This window comes from Eupeodes corollae, chromosome 2, assembly GCF_945859685.1.
Source record: "Eupeodes corollae chromosome 2, idEupCoro1.1, whole genome shotgun sequence".
Taxonomy (NCBI): Eukaryota; Metazoa; Arthropoda; class Insecta; order Diptera; family Syrphidae; genus Eupeodes; species Eupeodes corollae.
In genome coordinates this window covers 54996716-55024521 of record NC_079148.1, presented here as the reverse complement: position 1 = coordinate 55024521, position 27806 = coordinate 54996716, and the positions used below count along the sequence as shown (strand labels likewise).

The following is a 27806-nucleotide window of genomic DNA, read 5'->3' as shown; positions in this document are numbered from 1 at the left end:
TGTGATGTTTCCACATCGATATTTTTATTCCTGAACAAAAATTATATTTATTTATATCATCAAAGAATAAAATTAACTTATATTTTCTTTATATTCTTAATCAAACTAAACGACATAATTAAATGTTAAAAGCCAAGTAATTGGGACAAAGTGCCTATTTAAAATTTAAATAATGGTAACAGAAATACAAAGTGATGTTTTTTTTATGTTTTTAATTAAATATGATAAAAATAATACAATAAAATGATAGGACAGTGAAGTGGAGAAGAACATTATCCATATCACCTTGGAACCAAGTCAATATATCCATTGGGTCGAACCATCTGATGATGAGGACTGCCATAGAAGCTCTGATACGTACTGTAGGGATTGGTCTGACGCATATGACCTGGCACTTTGATTTTATCATACGGATTCCCATAACCATGGCCATGAGACAAATGGTGATGATTGTGATGATAGATCGCTCCAAAGTTGCTGCTCTCGCTGGTGTAGGATTGCCCGATGGCAGAGTATATATTGGTCGCGTTTGTCACCAGGCTATTCATTTGGGTGTTGTTGAGGGTTGCTGTCGAGGCAGCAGCAGCCGCAGCTGCAGTCGCCGCATCAGTTTTTATTCCACTGCTACTGCAATGATATCCCAATTCGGGTGAACCATTATTATGAGCGGTGGTAGTTGCAGGAGGATGGGGGGCTGTCACTTGCAGTGAATTTTGATGTGCATCTAACTCTGAAATAGAAGAGGAATTGACAGATTTATGATCAGGAAAAGTTGGAATACTTTCAAAATAATAAAAAAAAAGTAAGAATTGTAATTTTATTACCTAAATTTGAATCTTTTGATGAAAGCTTCAATTGATTTAATTGTTGCTGATGTTGTTGCTGTTGTTGGGTGTGCTGTTTCATACGATTGTGATTATCATGATTCATTTGGCTTATACTCATGTTGCTTGATGTTCTAAAAAATAAAGAAAAGTTATTAAATTTCAAATGCTTCTATATCTAATGTATGTGAAGTTAATTCTTGGTTCACGTGTTGTGTGGCCAGATCATTTCTCAATGAACATCAATTTAATTTTTTTGAATCTCAAATAGAAACAAAACCTTTTTTTTATGATATTTGCCTTGTATTTTATTAAACAAATGTGTTTTAAACAGAAAATATAGTTTTTTATTTGAATAATATGTTTTTATTCTGTAAATCAATATTGATCGAAAAATCAATATGTCCTCAAAACATGACAATTATCTTTGTAAAAACCTTAAAAACAAAGTGGCGTTAAAAAAAAGAAAAATCATTTTAATTATTGTATTAAATAGATTTAATTCCAATCACAAGAAGAAATTAATACAAATTTTACTAAAAAAATATAAATAAAGAAAACGACATACGATATTTCATTATAACTGTCAGATAAATGTTTAGCAAAATACATCAAATCTGTTGTTCTTTTATGAATATTTGTATAAAACATTAAAGATTTCTCTAAAAAAATATATGCATGTACGGTAAGGAATATATAATCGTGAAACTGGACATACCCCATTTTTCAACTGCTCTGAAATGGAAAACATAAATGGACCAGTTAAAGCTGTCATTGAAATCGATCCGGGAACATTTTTGAATCGAAATTTGACGGTGTTTTTACTTTTATAAGATATGAAAATTATATACTTTTCTTTCGAAAATCACATTCAAATTTTGTTTTAGAAAAAAAAAATGTAATTGCACATTTATTTTTCGCTAAAATTGTATTTTTCTATTTTCAGAACGGAAATTCATTATCCTGAACAGCTGATACTTTTAGGTTCAAAAGAGAAACGAATCGTTCCACTGATTTGTGTTCCAATTTCACACAATTGCAATGACATATTTCTGTCAGCAAACATTTTTCGGTGGATTCAGAGAATTTTTTCCAATGACATAAATTTTGAATGATCGCTATATAAACGACCTGTCACAAATTCCAATGTTTGTTTTCAATGATGAAAACCAATGATCGTTATAACTTGCGCCTAAGCTTACCCCAAAGGGGACTCAATATACATATATGCCTTTTTTTCATTCAGTTTGCTTTTTTTACTTATATTTTTGAAGTAGATTGCAAATGAATGAATTCAGTGATTTTTTACAGCAGTTTTCTATACCAAAAATTAATCGGTATAAAAATTTAATAGCTTTTGATTTTTTTAATTAAAAATAAGAAGAAAATAAGGTATCTTGATATAGAAAAATCTTGTCAAAACCCTTGTGTATAACTTTTCCAAAAAATTGGCACAATGAATGCAGATTTCAGAGGTATAATACTGCACTCGCAGAGTGCAGTCGGCAGATTGATTTGTTAAATTTACTGATTTGTTAATTAAAATACCTCTAGAAAATAGTTAGTTTCTTATTGGCACTTAGTAGTTCGATTTTGTATTAAGATTTGCTAGGAAACTTCGAAAACGAAAACTATTGCTGAAGAGAAGTTAAGTCTGACAAAATAATCAGTTATTCCTCAAAATAAATAAAAATGGATAGCAATATAAGTAAACATAACTTAAACAAAATCGACACCAAAAATTTGTCTTTTTATTCATTTTTTTTTAAGAAATTTGATTTTCAAGAAAAAATAAAATGCATGTAAGTTAATGTTACAGCCAGGAATAAAGTCTTTCTATAAACATAAGTAGTACCTGTGGCATGATGGTGAGTGCGCTGGACTGTGGTCTTATAGGCTTTTCACCAACTCCAAAACCCGGTTTTCGCGAAATTATCGGTTTTGGCCGAAAACCTATATCGAAAACTCAAGTTTTTCTATACATTTTTGGTAAACCACTCGAAAACTAGCAGTAATTCAAAGTTGGACTAAACAAACAAACCTTTCGAAACATTCAGCGCTCAAAATCATGTTAACAAAACAGCTGATGGCTGCTGTCAAAACAAATATTTTATTTTGAAATACATTTGGTCGTGGTAAGTTATATTATTTATACAATTTCCTTACAAAATAAGAATTATTGCTTTTTTTTATGCACAGAATATATAAAAACAAAAAGAAAAGGGAGCTGCGTGGCAACAAAAAACGCCGAGAATAAAAACCCAGTGACTATTTGCGGCACTGGCACTGGCTCAATAGCGTTTCCAAGGGATGTGTCTTCGAACTCGTCGCCACACCTCGTCGCTTACTACCTGGAGAAAGACTTTCAGGTAACTCCGTTCAATTACAAGGGTTTGGCAGATATGAGAAAGGCGATAAGTTAATTTGTGGAGGAGAATAAGTTTGAAAGAAAATCTCTGGTGGAGGCTTTGTCGCAGCGGGCTTGAGCCAAAACATTAAACAATGTGGGAATCGTTGTTCCAGTAAATAAAACCACAACAGTGGGCTATCGCCCTTTGTTGGACAGCGATGCCAATATCAAGAAGATCCACAGTTCCTTGGACAAGCCAGGCGAGTCCTCGGAGGAAGAAACCAAAGAGATAGTCATGGAGAAATTGAAGCCTATCATAACAGCTTCAGTGATCGCTCTGGATGAGTGTGATTTTGGTACGAAGTAATTGACCTTTTCTGCTCCGGCCATAAGGACCTACACGAAATCGTTCAGAATCTTCTCAAGCCCACCTAGAAGTTGCTCGGCCGGCCACAATATATTCTGAAAGACGATTCTGAAGGGACATTTAGCCAGCAGTAGCAATAGTCATAAGTTCAGTATTTTGGATTGAATTTGTTGTGAAAGAACAAGAAAATGTTTTTAAAAATATGAATTTTTATTGTAACAGTTTTGTTTGTTGTTGATTGTTTGATATATTTTCTAGACAACTAGATTCTCCTTAGTGTGAAAAAGTATCAAAAAGATCAAGAAGTATAGCTGCAGCCAATCGAGCTTGTAGTTATTATTGGTTCATGTCGTGAGCCCATTCCACCCGTCCCTAGAACTTCAGTTGAAACTCTTCTTCGGGACGAGCTAGAGTTACGTTAAATTCAATTCGAATGGGTTAGAATTCATTTTATTTTCACAAATAATTTGAGAAGAAGAACACTTTTTACTCACAAATTTCTTCATGAATACAAAATTTGACCGCCGGTGTTAAACAAATTTAAATGTCAAATGAAAACGTGTAAATGTTAGGTGTGAACGATGTTCGGGTTTTCGAAAACTTTTTGCCGAAAACCCGGTTTTGCGTTAGTTATGTAAAAAGGCTATTAGTCTCGATCCACGCCTGTGCAATCTAAATCAATTGACAAATACTTAAAGATTAATTCTTGTCGTGACAAGTGCTTTCTCAAATTAGCCGTTCGGGTTCGGCTTAAAACAGTAGGTATTCTTCATCTCTGACAACAGCACTAACACACAGGAATGGTTGAGAGCTGTATGTCAATAGCCAGCAATAACACGCCTAACATTCACTCATAAATTTTGTTGAGCGCTTAAACTTTTGTAAGGGTATTCAAAATAGATTGCCAAACAAAGTACAAAATTTCGCCATATAGGCCTAAATGAATGCTTGTTTAGCCTTGTTCCAATGAAATCGATGGAATTGTCAGGGTCTTAAGATAAAAAATGAATTTAAATTACGTCTGTCAAGCAAAAGGTTTAAAGTAAAACGTCTTGGGCACACATTATTATAATCTTGAGCCTTTTTTGACTGTTTGATCTTTTACGATTTCGAAGCCAAAATCGGAAAAATAACCATTTTCGTACGCTGCTGAAAAACAAGTGGATTCAAGTTCATTTGCTACCGGCTCTTATACTATGTACCTTTAAATTATTATCTATCAAAAAAATTAATTTGAAGTCGATGCCGGTGCTGGTTCTATGCGTTCTTGTACGCAAGCCCAAAAAACATCTTAAATCAATGGATCTAGATTCGAGAGACCTTCAAATGTCGAAAAATCTCAAATTATAAGTTTGAAAAACTAGAGACCGATTACTTGCAATAACTATTAGGCAACTTTAATACCCAAAACCTTAAAAACAGTGCGATAAATTTTAAATTGTCACAATTTATTCACAACTAACAAGCGTCAAATTATCCACCCAAGACCCTTTTGATCAGTAAATATATTTTTTTTAACTGTACTTAAGCTTTTCGTTTTTTTTAACTTTATCATAATCGATCTTTCGGTAAAATACGAAGGATTGGCAATTCTAAAACTAAAAGAATGAATGGCTTATTTTGTACCTGATTCGAATACATTGTATAAACAACAAATGGTTACATTGTAGGACAAAAACAATCGTCAAACAACCATCACACGTCTTTATAGGCGTGTGCCTATAAAAAACACTCATATACCATGTGTGTTATAAAATATTGTTGTATGGTTTATGACTTAAAAGTTAACGAGCGTGTAAGAGTAAAAGACCTTGACTTGAGTTTCAGCCATAAAATGTATAAAACAAAAAACAAACTAATTTTTGAATGTAAAAATAACCAAAACCAATCTTTCAAAATCACTTCTTACTTAACCATAATTTTGCCTATTTCTTTTTGTTTTTGGACAATGAGCTAAACTCGCAAATGTTTGGCTTTTTATATCTTGGAATTTGACATACCAAAATTATTTCCCATTAAACTACATATAAATAGTTGTATAAATATATTATCGTTTTTAATATCCAAAAATTTGAAAAATCAATTCGAGAGCAATCATAAGTTTTGTATATTTATACCAAAAACATACTTTTGATTTAACGCATAAACAATCCGAACACGTCTTTCGTCTTAAACTCGCAATCAAATAAAAAAATTCCTTCATCATAAATTGTTGTATTTGTTATCATTTCAATTTATTCAATATAAAAGTATAGCATTAGCATCTAGAAGTATAAAAAAAGATTCGTCGAGTTTGATCTAGAGAGACAACAATGCCTACATTCAAGCATCAGAACAGAATTATTCAAGTTCTTCTATATAAACAAAAATTTTGATTCATATTTCATTTTTATTCATTATTCCGTATAGTGTCTTTTAATATTTCACTTCAATATTTGAAAGTCTATACTTGTACTCGACTGGTTTCTTACATTTCGAAACTTTCAAAACCACAAGCAACATTTTTGATTGTTTATAAATTTAAAGAGCCCACTTTTGATGAAAAACGAGGAATTAATCAAAAAAAAATTCTTTCATTTTTGTAGATTGTTTACACTGGTGTATGGTTTTGCTCTAAATATTAAAAAAAACATATTTTTGAGAAGAACACAAATTGTATGTTTAGATTATTATTATTATGGAACAGATGATATATGGTTTACTCCAATTTTTTAATTTTTCTTTGCAAGTTGGCCAATTTGAAAATAATTTTTATTTACAACCATGTGTAACTATAAACAGCTTCAGGTGTTATTCTAAATGTATATCAGATCTAATGTACATACGCAAAGATGATTGATAATTTCAATGTTTTAGTTTTTATTAAGGTAACCAGAACCATTGACGTTTTTCCTAATTAGTAATAAAATTAAGAGATAAATCTACAAGACGAATGCATTCTCGTCATAAGCTGAATTAAAAATTATATTTCTATAAAAAAAATACTTACACGTCGTTTGTCCCGTCATCCCTGAATCCCTTGGCAAATGGATTGCTCACAATTTTTAACTGGGTTACCTAAGACGGAAAAGAATAGGTTTAATTTAAAATATATTTTATTGATTTTGTCTACAAAAGAAAATTTTGAATTCGCTTTTCAGATACGAAGGTTTTTTATTTTTTTAACTCGTCTAAACACACAATGTTTGTATTTTCATTTAATTGGAAGATGGTCAATATTTGGATATTGGATGATGTTGTTGCAGACAGTTTTTGAGGAGATATCAACAACAAAACTTACATTACTTTGAAAGAATGTAAAAAATACGAAAATAGAAAGATATACATATGTAAGAAATCACCCTCTTGCAGAAAATGAAATAAAGTCATACAAAGAATAGTTGAAAAGGATTGGACGCATGAACAAACTTTACAATTTATCTGGGAGATCGAGACCAGTGGCCTATTGCACCATCTTAAAAATTTGTGAATTTCAAACGTTTTTACCACAAATTCGTCAAAAAATCAAGTTTCGTATTTTGTAAAATTCTGTAGGCTACAAAATTGTAGTTGTGATTCACAAATTACAAAATTGTTTAAAAAAATTAATATTCGATTGCACGACAAAAAGTTTGTAATTGTAAATCACAATCAAAATAACTGTGAAAATTCTACTTTATTGTGAATTTCTGTTGCATAATATGAATGAGGGTCACAAATTTGTGTCAGTCTGTGAAAAAATTCTACGGGCGAAAGAACGTGTGGACATTTGTCTACAAATTTGTTATTCATAATTAAGATGTCTTTGCGTAGAAGGCACAGTAGTGACAGCAGTAATTCAGAGGCGGATGTTAATGTAATAAAAAAAAAGTTTATTCTTCGCGTCAAAATTATAACTCCGACAGAGTTACTCTAAAGCAGAAGGAATAGTTAATATTATTGGACCCGGAATAAAACACAAAACGGAAAGAAATTGTGCATTAACCCCAAGACAGAAACTTTTAACAACTTTGAATTGGATGAGTAACGGAGGGCAATTCCATGACGTCGGGGATATGCATGGTACTGATAAGTCAACAGTATTGTGTCCAAAATGTCTCCAAAGCTATCGTTGACCTATTATATGAGCACATTGTCAAATATTCAAGAAATATATCAAAAATGTTGACTCTATTGCATGTTAGTAAGCATCTTCTTGTTCAAATTGTCTCTCAAATCAAAATTATTTAGGTATGCCACGTATTTGTGGATGCATTGATGGAACGTTATCTAACATAGATGCACCAAACAATTTGAAGCTGCTGATTAGGATAGACATGGAAGTAATTAAATAAATTGTATATTAGTTTGTGGGCCTGATTATACGTTCTATAATGGAATGTGAAACCATTCTTGCGAAGAATGGTTTTCGGCCTTTACCCTATGTCGTTTTACTAGGAGATACCGGGTACCCATGCAAAGACTGGTTACTTAGACCGATTTTACGAGAAACTTCCCCTGTAGTTGAACGTTATAATCGGGCACACAAATCTACTCGAAGAATAATTGTAAATTCGATTGACAATGTTTAAAACATTTGTGATTACAACCTCAAAAAGCTGTAAATATAATCAAATGTTATATAGCTTTAACCAACATTTCAAAAAGTTCAAATGATGACACCATCGAAATACCAGAAAACAGAGAAAATGAAAATAATTACAACAATCAACAAGCGACGAAAACGAAGGACATGCTAATATTCAATATACCTTAAGCAATTTTCTGTCAAACGAATAGCATAGCAAAAGCATTGATTAATAAAAGTATTGAACAAAATTGTGCTTTAAATTTGTAACTTACAACTTCCAAGCGTAAATAGTTCAACGGTTAATTGTAGGTTTACTGTACAATTTTTAACTCTCATCACAAATATGTGATCCCACGTGTAGTTGGTGTAAAGTAAATTCAAATACAAAATTTGTGACTGTAGATTACAAGTAGGAATTTGTGGTAGGAGGTTGTGTGGAGTACAGACTATTTAAGGCAAGAAGTTAGCTACGCCATCAATTGAGATTGCCGTCAACGAATGGAAAATCAAATTGTCAATCTCCTTATAATTTTCAATTTTAACCTTGATTCTGTTCTCTCCACTTCTAAAATAATTACTTGTAATGAGTTTACCAATTTTTTTTGTTTTCTTAAGCTTTCCAACCTTGTAAATACAATTTTTAATTGGAGAACGAAAATTCGTCGGCTATTGTTTGCAGATTTTGTCCAATATTTAGATTAAATCAACCAACCGTATAGGCGGACAATTTTGGTTCTGAACAGAGTTTGAACTGTCGAACTTAGAGGGGGTCAAACTGACTTCCATGTAGACATAGGGAAAGCTATATTCTTGTCTATAGTCTGGAAGGAAGAAGCGCTTAGTTGCACCTCCCCGTGGTGAATCCTAGGAACAAGTTAGAGAAATCAGTGTAGTTTAATGATGATTGATACTGATAATAATTGAAAAAGGCACGGCGGAGAACTACACAGAGGAAATTCTCAACTTGTTAGCGAACGCAAGAAGCTAATAGTTATCTTCCTTCTTAAGATTAAAAATCTTAAGATCGATGGTAACGAGGGACCGTCGAAACAAATAAGAACTTATAGCCAGGTGTTGTTGTTGAGAGTAATTATCTTAAACTGTCGAACTTAGAATTATGTTTCTTTTTTTTAATGCGTTTATATTTGTTCTGTTTTTCATTCAGGGGACGAAGAAAAATATAATATAATCCTTAAAACAACTTAAATGAGGGATTAAGCTTGTTGTTTAACACACAATGTTAATATTATATTTATTTCTTGTAAAAAATCGATGATCATGTTTTTGATCTTAAAAGGGAAATATTTCTATTTGTCACACATTACAAATACCAATTCGTGAAAGGTTAACACTCAAAATAATTTCAAAAAGAAGCTTACAATATTTTGTGTGAGATACAAAATTGAAAGTCAAAATCTTGCTTTGTTCTCATCAAACTTCATTCGAAAACCATTTCTTATAAGTTTTTCGTTGTTTTTTTAGATTTGTCTGTTTCTTAAAAAAAGTTTACAACTTAATTATTCTAAAAAATTAAAATAAAAGTAACAAACGATATTTTGCAAATGTTGAAATAAGTTTGATTTCAATTTCGGTTTATGTTCCCGACATTTTAAGTCAAAAACTAATCATTTTTGTAAATAATGATTGAAACATTACCTTACGTTAACAACAAAAATATTTGCTTTCAATAAAATCAGTTAAATATATTTTCCAAATATTCAAACCAAACATCAGTTTTTCAAAAATGTACACTGTATTTTTTGTAGATTTCTATTTTTTTTATTAAAAACTGATAGTTTGATTTTTCTAAAAAATTTTACTGAATGATAAAAACTATATATTATGTAAAGTAAAATTAGTTTGATGGCAATATTCTAAATTTTTGCAAAGATATTCGAGTCGAAAATCAACTTTTACCAACTTTTTTTAGGTTTTTATTTTTTTTTAAGAGAAACGTTACTTTGATTATTTACCAGATGTAAAAACGGTAGTTTTCGTTGCTTAAAATTAATCTGGAGATAATACAAATCCTCAAATACCACCGATTACAAAAACTTCCTTTAAGAAATTAAAAAAATCTAAGTGTTCGGATCACGTTTGAAGCAGACTAAGTTCTCAGCATGTTCAACATCTGCAAAAGACTGAGATCCTAAAGATTTGAATAGAAAAAGCCTAATGTCAGATCTGTCAGTGGAACACTTGTAGAATAATTATCAATGGTCCCATATAATTTATCCGAAAATTAATTCTTAGAAATGTAGCCAAAAAATGTATCTGATAATAATTTAAGACGTACAAAAATGAATTATAGGTAATTGGAACGTTTTGGTAGTTATAACTCATTTTTAATCTAAAGCTTATAAAGGGTCCGCCAAATAACTTCTTTTTTTTTAATGGGCGCAAAACATGGAGTGTAGCTTCGGCTGTGTGGCACGTAGCGCCGCCTTTCTATTGAAACCAAATGTTGCCAATATCCTCCCCTTCAATTGAACAAACATTTGTTCAACATGGCCCGATAACGAACGCCATTGACTGTAACGGCGACTTGAACATTTTCGAAGAAAAATGGCCCAATTATGCCTCTGGACCAAAATTGGGTCCATCGGCTTTTCAATGTATACGTGCGGGTTTACTGTGCCCCAAATGCGACAGTTTTGCTGTTTACATACTCGTCAAGATCAAAACGAGCATCATCTGAATAAATGTTTTTTTTTTGACAAAATCGACATCTTCTCTAAGTCGATCTCAGGCAATATTTCTCAGCGTTGTTTAAGCGTATATAGAACCATATTGATTCAGCGGCAGGATAAAATTCATTGTCTTTCAAATCAGACATGAGCTAAGTGTTACTATTCACCAAATAAGCATAGTTAAAAAAAAAAACCCTCCGTTAGATGGCGGGCCCTATATTATTTGTATATACGTCTAGTGGTTATAAATTCTTCTTTACAGCGCGATATAACAAAAAATAAAGTTCAATACCTTTGGGCTAAAATTTTGATTATGCTAATTAAAAACTACTCTAAGACACCTTAAAGATTTAGTGCTAATTGAGGTCCTATTTAAATCCTGCTGTGTTAAATTTTGCCTCAAAATATTCAAATATATATATAGCCTTCTATACATATGTCATTTAATGTCATACCTTAAAAATATTGAGATCATCTAAACTTGAAACACCTCAATTAAAGAAAAAAGATCTAAATCGACTTAGTTATACATATATACAATTATAAGTCCCACATGTGATACAAATTTCTTTGATTTAATCAAAACATCAAACAGCTTTCAATTCTCATCCATGGGTAAATAAAAGTCATAAATATTTTTACACACTATAACAAAGAAATGATGAATTCCAATTTATTTATTCGTAAATTTTACAAATAACTAAATTTTAATGATATTAATAAAGAACCACCTTAATTTATGTTAAAATTAAAGAATGCAACCATTCAAATCAAACAAAACACAAAGTAGTTCCGTTCCAACAGTTCAGATTTGTGTACTGTGTGTGTCACTAGCTAACAATGTGAAAATAAATTTTCAAAAATTCTATAATATCTCTGGTAAGTGTTTGTGTTTGAGGATAAAGAACACAAGTTGGCCACAACTGGAGCTTCCCGCCAAATCATAACATAAATTATCAAAACAATGTGCTCCAAAGAAATATTAAATCATCCGATTTTATTGCCTTTTCTAATAGAATCTGATTATTAAAAACAAAAAACAGAACAAAAAGAACTTTCAAAAACACCGACAACGTTTATCTAAATCGTTGTGAACAGATTTTCGAAAATATTTCTCGATCCATGTATATCACTTGAGGCATTTTCTCGTATCGTATAGTCGTAATAGATGTCATTAGAGTCGTAATTAGTGTCGAACACCCTGATAACCGAGGGAGCCGCTAAACAGTCGCATTTCATCTGAACCTACATAAATATTAAGTTTTGAAAATACACACAGCCACACAAATACTCACTCTCTGATTCTGATAGGCAGTGACCGCCGTAAACGATGTTTCCGGAAAGACGAAAGTGCGAAAATGGCTGGCATGCTCATTCTCATCCAACGATGTATTTTTAGGTGGCAGGTAGACAATGTGGAATCTTGGCTGATACCTGTGCATCGAGTTCAATATTATCTGCAGAAGACAAACAAAAACAAAGAAAGTGCATAAATTATAATTTTATCGTTTGGAAAGAAAGAAAAATAATATTTTGAAATTTCGAGAGAAAAATTAATTTTGTTTATATAGCTTTGCATTTTTCGAATTCGGACTCGGGCTCGGGACTTACGTGGCCATTTTCATCGAGTTGGTTATTGGTGAGTTTGAGTTTGTCAAATGAAATGATTTGTTTCATCCAATTTGTGCCGGGGGCTGGAGAATCCGGGTGTACGTGGATGCGTGGTGGTGAGATTGGATCAGCTTTACCTGCAACAACCCAACTGGAACTGCATAGGTTGCACAAATATAATAAGTTTTATTATTATTTCGTGAATAAATTCAAACAAATATTTCATACTTATGGAATGCATATCGATAACGTTTATCATCAACAGGGACGAAATCCATCATCATGATGTAGGTTGCCTGTGGGTCTAGACCGCCGATTCGAACTTGAAATGTTGGAAACATTCGCCTTCCGGTTTTTGTGACAATCATTTCCGTTCCTTGTTCGTGGAACTTATCCCATAGCTGTTTGGTTTCAAGGATAACCACAGCTTGAGCTACAGACGGATGAACGATTTCATCCTGTATATAAGTTAAAAAAGTTAATATTTTGATATCTTCACATCTATTTTTTACTGACGTTTTTGGTATTATCTTTTTTTGATTTGTACTTCTTTGCATTGCTTCCATTGTTGTTGATATTTTCATTGTTTGTGCGATTATCCTGGCAGCTACTTTCTTCCGGATGCTTAGGATTGATTGCAATGTGCTCAAGAGGTTTATATGAAGATCGATCTTTTCCTGCTGTTTGAATGCATGCTGTAAAGTAACAAATTGATAAAAAATATTATTAGGAAGTTTGCTAAAATAAAAAAAGGTCTTCTAGATTTTTGATAGAGTTTTATAGTTTTTACTTTAATTATAAGTTTTTGTACTTATAAACGAACATCACAATATGCATGCACAACTTGGAAATAAATGAAAAGTCATTTTGAGTCATAATTTGAGAGATTTAATGCAAGTACTTCTTATTATTTAAAAAAAATCGAACCCAAAATGACAATAACTACTGCATTGATTTGTTTGTAACTGCTGACTAAACAAAATTTAATCAGTTGCAGGTTTTACTTCGATCATCCTTAGCATAAATGTTTTGTATGGTTTTTCAAAGAAGTATTGTAGAGTTTGTGGAACTCAATTTTTGTTACAATTGTTTGAAAACTGTTTTTATAAACTAGTTGACTACGCATACTTTGTTTCAATAATTAATGTATTGAAAGAATACAATTCTGAATTTCAGATTGATTTAATATGATCGATAACATAGAACGAATTAAATTTTAATGAAAGTGTGTTCAACAGTTTAAATTTTGTCTGATTTCGAATGCAGATAATAACCGACCGGGTTTATCAGCTTCGACAAAAGGTTGCGCGGTATTGTTGGTCGTTTGATGCACTGCGTTTATATAATTCTTTTAAATCTAGACATCTTAATTGTTGTACTCGGGGCACGATGATTAGTGCGTTGGACTGGCAAGCCAGAAGTCTTGGGTTCAACCTCTGTCTGTGCCATCTAAAGTTTTTTTTTCACCGGTTCTGCCTCTTGCGAGTAGTTGACAAGTCTTCCAAGAGTAGTTTTTGTCATGAAAAGTGCTTTCTCAAATTAGCCATTCGGATTTGGCTTTAAACAGTAGGTCCCCTCCATCCCTGACAACAGTACTCGCACACAGGAATGGTTGAGAGTTGCAAGTCACTAGGCCCTAGTTCTCAACGGACTTTTGGGCCACCTAACCTTGGAGTGACGGTTAGGGAATAGGTTTTTACTTAGAGTGCCCGTATGGGGCCATTAGGTAAGTAAGACTGTCGAGTTTCTAACCTTAGCCAATGCCACCTAAAGTATTTTTTTCATGGGTTCTGCCTCTTGCAAAGAACTTTTTCATGGGTTCTGCCTCTTGCAGTGAACTGACAAATCCTCCAAGAGTTATTCTTGTAGAGAAAAATGATTTCTAAAAAAAAACATTTGGATTTTGCATGAAAACTGTTACCCCCCTCGAAATATTTTGGAGGAATTCTCAACAATATGTTGTTGAAATAGGATGGTTTCACTTGCTACGGAGCCAACGAAACAATTTTTATTTTCTCTCAGAAATTCAATGGACGTGTTACCTCAAATTGTGGACTTCACGTCAATTGCGGTATTGTTAAACCACTCTTTATACATCGTATTTAAGAAAGATCGTTTTAAGTTTTGATTCTGTAAATTAGATTCTGAAAACAAGAATGCAGACAAAGAACACAAGAATACCCCAATTTTTATAATTTGTTGTTCATTTATTTACTTTCGAGGAACCTTACTCTTGTTAACAGAAAAAATAGTCAAGATATTTGTGGAGTAAAATGAAAAAGAAAAATTACCAAAATAAAAAAGAGCCCATTTAAAATTTTGTATTTCTCCATAGAATTAATGGCTGAAACATAAACACGCTTCAGCTTTGGCTTCGCCTGACGTTTACGAGTTCAGCCATACAAATGAATAAAATACAATTTGGAGGGATTCCCATTGGTTATTATAGGCTGTGAAAGCTACTTCAGCTATAAATTTAATTTTTTAATTTTAAATTTAAATTTTTTTAAAAAAGTCAACAAACAAAATACATTTGCATTTGGAGGAATAACCATTGTTTATTAGAAAAAGTTAAAAGTTAAGTTGTTAAAATATACATAGAAAAACTATACATTTTTTTCTAACAAAAAGTTTTATTTTTGAAGAACCCAAAATGAGCATTGGAGAACTACTTATAGATTGACGAACTCCGTAGATTGAGCTTCCGGACCCACAAATGTCTCTCAGTCTACGGTTCTTCTTGCTCCATGAGCTGTAAATAACCACAGTGTAAGCTACTTCCGCGATAAATTCAAATTTTTCAAAATTCATATCTTTTACTGCACGAAAAATCAAAACAATCTTTTGAGAAAAAATAATAGCTCCTAATGACAGAAGTGTCATTTTAGAAATTTCATATTAGAAATGTCATTCAAAGCAACCTCGAAGCAGACCCATCGTAACGCAGAAAAGTCAAAGCTGAAGCGTGTTTGTGTTTCATAAGTCCTTCATTATATCCGAGCAATTTTTTACAACTTAAGTTAGTTAATCAACGATTAATAATGCCAATTTAAAGAGTCGTTAGAACGTAAAACCACACCTTATGTTACTTCGAACCATGTCTGGGCATGCTTGTAGTTAGTATTTAGTTAATTATTCTTAAAATATTAATGTCATTTTTTAGAATAAAGTATAATTAACTTTAAACCTACGCTTAAATATAATGACAAAAACTAGCAACTTCAAGCTCTTTAAAGTTTAAAAATACAAACAAAAATTTGCGACCCTTAATACACCAACAATATTTTAAGAGGTCTTTTTTTTAACTTGTCTTAAACTCCGTAGTTTATTAACTGTAAAGTTGGTATTAAACAAAAGGTTGAATTTTAAGCTGAGGAATGCTTTTCGTTGCCTGAGTAGTTTTCTATTCAGTTACTTAGAAATTAAAAGTCGATCTGCTTAAAGATTGAATATATCCTCTAATAGATTTATGAAATATCAGAATAATTTTGTTATTTTTGTTTGTTGTACGATGTTTAAATCTAATGGTATTGCCGAAGTCATCTTTCAAAGTTCTTGGAAATTGAAAAAAACTTGAGTTGAGGATGAAAACTTCGAATGAAGAAAATTAAAATCGCAAGTTAATAAAAAAACACCAAACCGAAAACACGGTTTTCGCGAAATTATCGGTTTTGGCCGAAAACCTACATCGAAAATTCAATCTCTCAAATACATTTTTGGTAAACCACAAGGTTTATATACTCGAAAACTAGTTGCAATTCAAAGTTGAACTAAACAAACAAACCTTTCGAAAAATTCAGCGCTCAAATTAATGTAAACAAAACAGTTGATAGCTGCTATCAAAACAAATATTTTATTTTTGAAATAAATTTGGTCGTGGTAAGTAATATTATTTATACAATTTCCTTACAAAATAAGAATTATTGGTTTTTGTTTTTTATTTACAGTATATGGAACATTTGCCACCATCGAGAACAAAAGTCCCGGTGACTATTTGCGGCACTGGCGGTTTTTTTATTATCCTCCAGAGTTTCAAAAGCTCTTTGTTAAGCGAGGAACCCGGATTCACTCTCGCTACTGGCGTGACGACCCTAAGGACGAGGAAGACTTGATCATAGTTCGTTCAGTGATCGCTCTGGATGAGTGTGATTTTGGTACGAATCTGGAACTAGGAATTGACCTTTTCTGCTTAGGCCACAAGGACCTACACGAAATCGTTCAGAATCTTTTCAACCCCGCCTACAAGTTGCTAGGAAGGCAACAATGTATCTATGGCAGAAGAAATAGTCATAAGCTCAGTATTTTGGATAGAATTTGTTGTGAAAGAAGAAGAAAATGTTTCAAATAAAATTAATTTTTGTTTTGTAAAAACTTGTTTTTTGTTGATTCTATAATATATTTTCTAGACAATTGTTTAGACCGGTTGAAGTGAACAAAGAGTATAGCTACAGCCAGAGAGCCAGAGAGTGCCGTGAGATCATTCCACACGTCCCCAGAACTTCAGTAACTCTTTTTCGAGAATAGCAGACAGCATTGTCTGCGCTGATATGCTGCTCTATCACAGCACAGGAAATGATTATCGACTTAAAGGTGTTCACGGCAAAGAAAAATCCTTATTAGAATGTTTCCACTTCAAGAATTTTCAAAAAATTGAATCTTGAGAGAATACATACCATATAGAATGTCTTCACTGGGTTAAAGGAAGTACTTGGATATTTTCATTTTATCCGCATCCGAGGTGATATACTGGGAGTTTTTTGTATGTTCGTATCGAAGCGTTTGTTAAACCCCTCAATGACACATGACACGGGACACATTCGTTTTTTTTGGCGATCGTATAGATCTTTATCTTCCTGAAAATCAACTTTATAAGTAGCTCCATAAGACTAAAGTGTGTATCTTGCATTTTCAGATCATTTAGTTCATTGCAGAGTATGTATATCGAAAGTTTTGGGGCTCGTTCTGAAATGTTGTTTAAAATACTCATCATCGTTTAATAACATTTCACAAATAATTTGAGAAGAACAACACTTTTTACTCACAAATTTTTTCATCAATACAAAATTTGACATTCAAATGTGAAATGAAAACGTGTAAATGTTCGGTGTGAACGATTTTCGTGTTTTCGAAAACTTTTTGCCGAAAACCCGAAAACTCCGTTTTATTCACAATAAACATAACTTGGCTTCAAAAATATATTTTTTTAACTACTTTGGATTAGCGTTTTGTGCAAGAGCGATATTAAAATCATTGCCTGTCAAATATATCAATGTTCTCCGGCCCCCAAAGTTTCAATAGTTACAGCAAATTTTAATATTGAAGAACGACAACTGGCGAATATATTGTTTCCAATATCATTATAAAGTCCTCTTTTGCAATTTCAAAACTACAATTGTTTTATTTATTAAACAACAATTAAGAGAGATTACTAGTGTTTTGTAGGTAAAAAAAATGATACATATGGGTTAGAATAGATAGAAGATGCAATACATCTCTTAACTTTCTTCGTAACAGAATTAATTGTTTTCTTTTGAGTTTTTATTTTCAATTTGTAACAAATCTAAGAACTTTTTTACTTCAATTTGCTTAGTTATCAATGGAAATTAATAGCAGACGATGCCTACTTAGCTATCGTGCAAACGCTATCGTTTTGACGATATCACTTTGACAATTATCGTCTTTCGTGAAGTGAGACTATCGTCGAAACGCTATCGTCTAACGATTATCGTTTTTTCGTTTCTATGTTTTTTTTTTTTAAATTTATTTTTATGAATTCAATCTTAAATCTATCTTAGAGCTAGACAAAAATTCATAAAACTAGCCTAATTAACCATAACTTACAACTAACTTACTGGTCCCATACGGACACTCTAAGTTAAACTATAACACTTAATACTAATGCCTTTTGGCCCTAAGATCTATTTTACTTAAATCGAAAGATAGAACCCTGAAAAAATAGTATTACTCAATTATCAGTTTAAATCGATTTTATTTCAATTGATTTCGGATATCTTGTATCCATTTTATATCCCAATCATAAAAAACACTCAATTAAAAAGTGAACAAATGTTGTATGTATTAAAACCATTAAAAACACTTGTCCAATTATGAATTTCGCTTATGTTTAAATTAAGACTATGAATTGCCTTCTTCTTTTGATTTTTACCGGATGACGAAGACATAGGTAATCTCACAGTAGTCGCCTTCCTGAATGTTAACAATGTTGTAGAATTTGTAAAAAAGGAAATCATTAGACACCTCTACTTATTCCTACTATGGTATACACTTTTAAAGAAATGCTAAACTTTTTGGCTCATATTATGTGTAGCTAGATGTCAATGTTTTTAATTGATTGAATCTATCACGGGCTATGGTACATTTCAAGCGTACCAATACAGTTTTTGGTCGAGGGTATGGCCGATATAAGAATATAAGATTCGAATCTAAAGCACCACTAATTGAATACCATCTCCGCACCGATGCGGAGCCATTAAGGATAATTTTTATTTAATTATTTGTAAAACCACCGCAAAATAAGTAGCAAGTCGAATTCCGATGTCTTGTTAGTGACAATTGATGGCATTCCGACCCGCCATGGGTCATTTCAAGACTAAATACTGAGCAATGTGCTTTGCTTCTATACACTTCACAAAACACTCCACGCCACATAATAAACAAGATCTCTTTTGAAACATAAGCCTAGCATTGCAAAGTTGTGGTTATACGTGTCGCGCCTGATCCGGAACGCTCGAGTTCTCATTCTCAGCCAAATCAAATGGATTTTTTTGATTTATCTCTTTTTTCTTTTTGTCCCAGAAAGTACATGTATAGCCCAACTCGGTGGCGCGGCGGCATCATCATCAACTTACTTTGTTCCTGAAAGCCTAAAAATAGATTTCACTTCACTTGATATTCAGTCAGTTGGTTATTCGAGTGACAAGACTGTTTCTGGTGATGGTAGTATAGTCTACATATGTATAATGGACGGCCATCCTTCGGAATCGTCGAGCAATCAACCTGTACAAGAAGTATGTCAATCGTCACACATGAAGCGTGCGTTCTCGGCCATCACTAATAAACTAGGTGAGATCTCTTCATTTCAGAGGTTCATAATTAGATGGGTTGAGTTGATCTCTCTGTGGTGATAAAGTTGCAATGGGATCCTATTATTTTGAATTAAAATGCCTCCTTTTTGGGGTTCCTATTCCTACTCGCATGAATGTATATGGAAAATCCTACAAATCTTTATGTCAGAAAAGTGTTCGTGATGCTGTTAAAAGTGAATAAATCACTTTTCCCGTCACCGTCTGTATTGTGTGTATCATACTACCGACGCCGCTTCTTCCTCCGGTGCGGTTGCAAGAAATGATGGGACACCGTTCATGTATGCTTGAATTCACAGAGCAATCATAAGCGATTAATTGGGTATTAGGTTAACTTAACTAAGATATGTGCTGTGTATCAGAAGCTGAAATCATAATTAATTATGACAAGTTTTACATGAGCAACCAAATAACTTGTAATAATGAAGCCTTAATTTGTTGGCGCATAGGTTAGTTACCAGCAATAAGTAAGTCAACAATTTTCGAATTCTTTTAAAATTGTTTTTGCTTCCGAGAAGAACATTGAAAGCAGATTTAACTCAAAATATCATTTGTTTTTGTAGATTTCAAGATGCCATGTAAGACTTAGGTGACGTTTTTAACGATAACGGATGGTAAGTGCTTTTAAGATAACGAAAAAAATAGCGTTAAAATTATCGGAAACAATAAAATCGTTGATTCATTTACGTGCGTCGTTTGAACAGCTTCAAAATATTTCAGGTCTCACCCTTGATTAATGTCATTTCAACGGATTATGCTGCAGTATAAATTAGCCTATTAACAATAATACTCGCAGCTCATGGAATGCTTATGTACCTACAGAGTTTGTTTTTTAGCCGTTCTACGCGAATTATTAATATTTTACCACAATCTGCCTTTTCATGTTATAACAATATTCAGGATAAATAGAAAAAACAATAGTCCAACGGTATTAAATCTAATATTTCTTTTTTAGGCTATTTTATGGATCTGTAACGTAAAACCCTGCGGTTACCAAAAGTTTCCTTAAATAATTCGATTCTGGCACAAGCTGTGTAACATTAAGCCGTCTTAATTGAAACCACAGCTCCTGCACATCATTGTTCAATTGAAAATTGAAAAAGATGCTGGGTTGCGACTCACACCGATAACTTCCGACCCCGTCTGCCGATTTGTCTTGTTAAAAGGTTTGTAGGTTTTCGTGTTTTGTTAAAAAAGTATTTCAGTTGAATTATTCTAAAGAATTAAAAATTACCATTAACGTTTTGCGTATGATGAAATAGTTTTGTTAACGAGATTTTTAGTCGGAAGCCAGTTTTTACCAATTTTAGTAGCATTTGCGTACTATTTTTAATTTTTTTATGAAAGAACTGGTTGTTGGATTTTTATACAAAATTACTGAATATCGCAAACAACAATTTCTGTGAGATAAAATTAGTTTGAATTCAATATTTTTAATTTTTGAAAAGATATTTGAGTCGAAAGTAAATTTTTACCAAGTCTTAACTCTATTTTTTGTTAGGTTTTTATTTTTGTAAAAAAAACTGTCAATTCGATTTTTCGCAAAATTTTACCAAATGTCAAAAACCAAAAACTTTATTCTGCGTTGCACAAAAATTATTTTGGAAATTAAATAATTTTTTGATCGTCAAAAATATTTGAGGTGGCAGTTATTTCTTTAAATTTATTTTGATTCATAAAAACACCGTTAATTGGATTTTTTCCAAAGATATACTTCTTTGATGTCACGTCACAATATATAATTTAAAATTTAATTCATAGCGTTATTGGTTCGTTAGATATTTTGTATTAACTTAAACTATCAAAAAAAAATCATTTAGACTCTAGGGTCCTTGAAACGTCGAAAAAAGTCAAAATTTTCAATTCGACACTCGGACCAATTACAATAACTTCCTATGGGAAGTTAATAAATAAATATGGTGGCGTTAAAAACAAGGTTCTAGTGATTTTCAAATCTCAAACATTAGTAAAAAATCGAAAAAAAACATACGAAATGGGCGGCTTTCAATGTTTTACGCAATTTGTTCAAAATTTTGTGGGGCTTACAAATATCATTTTCGTACTCAGAGCATACAAAAAAAAGGTATGACACCCCAAATTTTGTCTTAAACTTCCTTCTCAAAGTCTGAAATAATTGAGCTTGCAAGAAAATCTCATTTTCTGAAAATTAATCCAAAAGAGAGGGGTTAGTAAATTATATTCATCTCTGAGTAGAATTCAGTTTAATTTTAAATATAATTTTCTCTCTTTTGTTATGTCTGAAACTCAAACTTTGAATTTTAATCGAATGATTTTTCCATGTTTAACATGCTATTTTAAGTTGATTCAACTCAATTGTTATCATTCTAATCAAAAAAGATTCAAAGTGAATATTAATTATAAAATGCCTGTTTAGTTTTACTTTAAGGAATTAATTATTAAAAACCACATTATTCGAATCATGTCAAATCCAAAAGTAAGAAAATTAAAATTTTAAACACTATTGTGTTTTCCTTTTTTAATATTGGATTTAGGAAAAAAAACAAGTTTTAATTTTGTTCAAACCTATTTTCACATTTTGTGAGCTGTAATTTCTGAAGTAGAATTTTATGAAAATCTATTCAGTTGAGGGATTAATGGAGTTTGTTTCGGTTCCCCATACAACTTGTGCCACTGTGCGACGATTGCTCATGCCCAGCTTACATCGATCCATAACTTTTTCTTGAATATAGTCTACTAACACGAAAAAAGACTTAAGTCAATTTAATACCGAAACCTACACATTAATGGAATTCTATTGAATACGAAAGTATGAAAATTATTATCGAATATTACGAAAAAAATACAATACCTCTTAATTTTTTTTCTTCAGAAATTCCAACAAGCTGTTTGTTCTTTTTTTGTTCTTAAATCCGAATACAAAATTATTAATTTCAAATTAAATTTGAAACACTATTGTGTTTACCTTTTTTCATATTAAAAGTATTAAACCTAAGACTAAATCATGGTTCGATTCGAGATGCAAAGAGCTTATCTAGGAGAAAGAGGTCAACTTCCGGTGTTTTAAAACCAACCCAAATAAGGAAAACCGGAAAAAGGTTTTCACAAGCAAGGAAGGCCTACAATGCCCATTCCAAATGTTTGCATGACCAGAAATTATGGCAAAAAATATTGCAATGTCCCAAAGGCAGTAAGAATTTTCGGTCATATGTAAAAAAACATTTGGAATTGTTCCTCGGTGCCTACGCTTGTTGTCAAATGGCACGAGTTAAGTTAGCTCTAAAACTAACTTGTCTGCAAGGCAGTTCGCCGAAAATTGCACCTTACCAGATAGTGTCATGGCTCCCCCAGTTCTTGAATGGGTAAATGTTTCAATGGGACCAATCTATTATCGTACTCGTACTTTGGCGAGAATTCTTAAAGACTTCACCATTCATAAATCCGCTGGTCCGGATGGTATCTCCGCTATTATTCTCAAGAGCTGTTCTTCCTCGCTAGCAAAATACCTGTGTAAGCTTTTCCATCTATCCAATTCTTCTGGGCTCATTCCGAGTTGTTGGAAAATTGCATTTGTTCAGCTAATCCCAAAAAAAGACGAATTTTCTTCCCCCTCGAATTATCGACTGAAAGCACCAACGTTCCTTCTTTCTAAGGTCATAGAAACGTTTTGGAGAAAGTAAGAAATTGCACTTGATATTTCAAAGGTATTTAATAAAGTCTGGCATCTTGCTCTCTTATGGAAAATGCATGCTTTTGGGATTGAAGAATCTCTTCTTCGTTAGATTAGAAATTTTCTTTCGAATCGTTTAAAACAAGTTGTTTTGGACGAATTCAAGCCTGAGACCCATGAAATAAATGCTGGTGTGCCCCAGGACTCCGTTTTGTCTCCAACTCTTTTCCTCATTTTTAAAAATGATCTCCTGTCTGCTACTTCCAATCCAATACATTTTTTCGCTGTCGGTAGCACACTTAGATTTCGAACATCGTTGTAAAGTTTCTTGTCTTATCTCTTTTTACCGTGATATAAACGTACTTTGCTCTAGTGAAATAGCCAGTTGCATTCCTCCCCTTTAACAATTTAACCGTAACGCCCACGCTTCTAGGAATGAACATTAGTTTTTGAGACCAACTTCGGCCGTACTATGAAGTACAGAGATTCATTTTTTAGCCGTACTTCGCAACTAGTATTGAACCCTTCCCTATTTTCCTAAAGCTCACACTGTGTCTTTGGCATTTTAAAGGTACACACATTACACAACCCTTTTAGTGTTTGCTAATTATAAAAAAAAATTGATTTATGAAAAAACCAGTTTCAATTTTGGTTCAAACCTATTGTCACTTTTTGTGGGCTGTAATTTCTGGAGTTGATTTTCCTAGCTTTTACTATTCTTACATACAAATTTCATGAAAATCGGTTCATTGGTTAACTTGCCCCATACAACTTGTGCCACTGTGCGAAGTTTGCTCATGCGCAGCTTATATCGATCCATAACTTGTTCTTAAATGGAATATACTAAGAGATACGCAATATGCCTTTCTTTCTTCCAACACAGAAAAAGACATAAGTGAAATTAATACCGAAACCTATTGAAAAATACACATGTTTCGTTAAGCAATTTTTACTAATGTCTTATTTATTTCTGTTTTCTTGCTTATTAAATACAAGAAATACTTTGTTCTAACATTCAAAATGTCTCCCCAAAAACTTAAAAAAAGTGACTTAACTTGTTATACTTTTTAATTGCGACCGACAAAGATTCTTTTTTAGATAATTTGTAAGTAGCTTATTTTCCCATTTTATGAAATTAATCATGATATGTGTAGTTACACATTGATTAAAATAGAACAAACCTACCATCTAATATGATAACATTTTTACTTTTTGAAATAAAATTGATTTCAAAAACTAAAAGTACAAAGTGCAGTGTTGGACAAAACTAAAGTAATTTAATTTGTTGTTGAATTTCATTTCTCAGTTGAAATGTTTTTTAATATTTTTTTATTGCAAGGACATAGCGGAAATTGTGTGCTCCAAAATATGTAGAATTATTCAGTCTTAAAAGGATACTTTAGGAAAGTTTTGGCATGTAGCATATTTCGGTTTTATTTGAAATATAGTTTTAGCGTAGAAAACAAAATTTCAAGCAACTGTAGAATGGGTTTTTGCCTCAGTCCATGAAAATTGCAAAAGTGTTCTAGTTCCAATTAGGTCAGTATGACTGGAATATGTATGAAATATTGTATCTCACAATATGTAAATTTAAGTAAAGAATATTATTTAAGTATGCTTTTTTTAAAGTTGCTTTAGTTTTGACCAAACAAAATAGATATAGTATGAGAAAAGTTCGTTTATTTTATTGTATAACTATACCAACATTATTTTGTTTTAACGTTTACCATTGTGAATATAGTAAGAACATTATTAAACGAGATTTTTAACCTTTTTGCTGTTTACTTTCAATCAGTATGCTCCACAGACTCTCCTTCTAACCTTAAACTTTCAAAAATCCCACAGACTATAAATATAGGTTCTATGGTATTAGATATTTCTGAAGTCAGTTTATATTCAACTAAAAATGAAAATCCCGAAGAACCTTTTTTTTTGTACATGTTTATCTTAATCGATTGTACCCTTGATGATCATCTTTCTACTTAAAATGTATGAGTTTTTCAATTGCAGATATATTGTCGATTTCAGCTTTTCCAACTTATTTGAAATGATTGACTTTCTTTTCAATGAAAAGAGTTTACATCGGTGTACCAACTCGTCTTTAATTCAGTTAAATTAACAACGACTAATTATATAATAAATAATTTGAAATCAAATTTTGAAACTGATATTATATTTACAGATGTTGCCAAAGCATTTGATCGTGCTAATCATGACGTTTTTATGCACAAGCTTTTTAGGTTCGGATTTCATTCGAACTTCTACGATTGGTTTATTGTCTATTTGAAGTCTTAGATTTCAAATTGTCAAAATTGTCCTCATTTGGGTATGTTATTATTCCTCTTATTTATAAATGACACCACTAATATCTATAAAAATGTATTAAGTCTTCTATTTGTAGATGGCCTTAAATTGTATAGAACTACCAAATCCAGGGAAGATTGTGCTTTGTTAAATGAGGATTTAAATAGCATATTGGATTTGAAAAAAAAAACTTCCATTTGGGCTCAAATTGCATAGGTATCTTGAACAATAATGTTAGTATTAGAAAAACTTCTTCAAATTTTCTCTCACTGAAAAATGGAGTTTTAGAAAATAATCTTTAAAACTTGGATAGAAATTATCGGCCAGCTTTTTACACAAAATACAAAAATGATAACTGTTTCTCCCTTTACTTGAAATCCTTGCTCAAATTGCTTATGACTTTGTTTTATTTAAATGTTATTATTTCCTTTAAATGGGTTTTATTAATAAGTTAATTCCAACTTCATTCTTAGGAAAAACCACTAACTCTGCCTTGTATTAAGATAAGTTGTTGTTATTTTCAATATGAAATCATAAAAATATTAAAATTATATAAGAATTCCAGTTAAACCTAACATTCGAACAAATTATGTAACTACAAAAAGTATTGAAAAGCTGTTTAAATATGTTTAAGTAAATTCATATTAACTAAAATGTTAATACAATCAGTCATTTTGAAAATTATAATGAAACAAATGATGAACATTTTAACATTTGATATGAATTCTCTTTTAGAGTTTATAGAAGAACTGAACAATATTTTGAGATGTTTTGCTTAAAGTTCGTATTTACCATGTTTATGTTTTTTAAGTTAATTTTGATTATTAATTTCAGTTCTTAACGATCCCAATCACAACACTTATTGAAAACTTAATATTGAAAATATAGGTACAAAAGAAACATTAATTTTTTCAGCAACCATATACAAATAAACAGCAAAAGTTTATTGTTGGCCTATATTCAAATCGAACAAAAATGATCGATTGTATTCAAACAATAAACAAAAAAAACTAGCGTCGCTTCAGACAACTAAAAAACTGCGGATTGTCCTCTTTTTGTCTTAAGTTACCTGCGGACTTTCGAAATTATATTTTCAAAAAGTAAATTTCGCAACGCAAGGAATATGAAACAGAGTCTTTTATATCAACTTAAGTCTAACTTTATCTACATAAAATATATCTATATCTATTTATACTTTGTAAATTTTTGTTATGGTTTTTTTATACTTGGCCCGACGATAGGCGTTTCACATTGGGGGTCAACTCTATAAGATCGAAATATTTGTTTGGTTTTAATCAAGAAACTAAATTTACATACGAAATTAACCAATTTTCTAAAAGTGGTATAATTTAATATTTACTTATACTTAAGTAATTTAAAAAAAATATGGCAAGTCTAATCTCACAACTAATCTTCATAAAAATTCATTATTATATCAGGGTAAGATTCAGTAACCTAGATTATGAAAACCTTACAACTTACCCTCAATTTGTTTCATTGGACTTATGGCACTGCTTCCATAAGATCCAGACCAATAATCCGGTGCAGTGTAACAGCATTCCGTAAAACTCGCATTTAATCCATTTTCGATGAATGGTGACATCGAAGCAACCATAGAAGTGCAATCTGAAGACATTGCTCGACGATAAGCCGTCTGATGCATTCCTGTTACGTATTAACGATTTTTTTTTTCAAATCTCTCACAATATACTATTTTGACTTTCGACAACAAACAACAAAATTTCTTTCCAAATCAACCAACAATACAATTGTTGTTAAAGCCAACAATAAATAATTCCAAACTTTAATCACATAAACTAACAACACAAACTGTTGAAAAGACTTAAACGAATTTTCAATAAAACTACCATCAACATTTTAACACCAATTGACCAAAATATTAGAAGAAAAAAAAATAGAAAAATAAAACATTAAATACATAAGATACTATTAGCACTAGTGAGTGAGAAACTTCAACGCCGAATAATCACCGAATTATAACAAACATCGGATCATCACCTTATTGTCTAGCACTTTCGATTTGCAATTTTTCGACACTTTTATATCAGCGCAATAACCTTTTTAGCGTCAATTAAACTTTCAACCGTCCGCACAGATATTCTTCAGCTGACACGTATATACGCTCTCCTCAAAAATCAACAAGCGACTCAACAAATCAACGTCGACGTCGGTCGTCGACAATGTCTGTCCACGCGTAGCCTTAGAAATTTTATAGAAAACCAAGCCCTCCCTTAAAACTTCAAAGATCAATTCCAAAAATCCGACTATCGATTCGACTAATGAGCAATCACACCGAAGTGATCTTTGTTTATAAATAAATGAAAAGTGTGAAGATCGC

The 27806-nt window shown here is 31.8% G+C and overlaps 1 protein-coding gene across 1 annotated transcript; it reads right to left on the bottom strand.

Moving 5' to 3' along the window:
• LOC129946374 (T-box transcription factor TBX1) lies at window positions 1–27806 on the bottom strand. Its single transcript, XM_056056528.1, has 8 exons — window positions 26930–27806; window positions 12908–13086; window positions 12620–12849; window positions 12392–12548; window positions 12076–12237; window positions 6531–6598; window positions 825–958; window positions 1–730 (listed from the first exon to the last, which is right to left on the bottom strand). The coding sequence occupies exons 1-8, from the start codon at window positions 27108–27110 to the stop codon at window positions 282–284; spliced, it is 1560 nt and encodes a 519-aa protein (XP_055912503.1). The 5' UTR covers window positions 27111–27806; the 3' UTR covers window positions 1–281.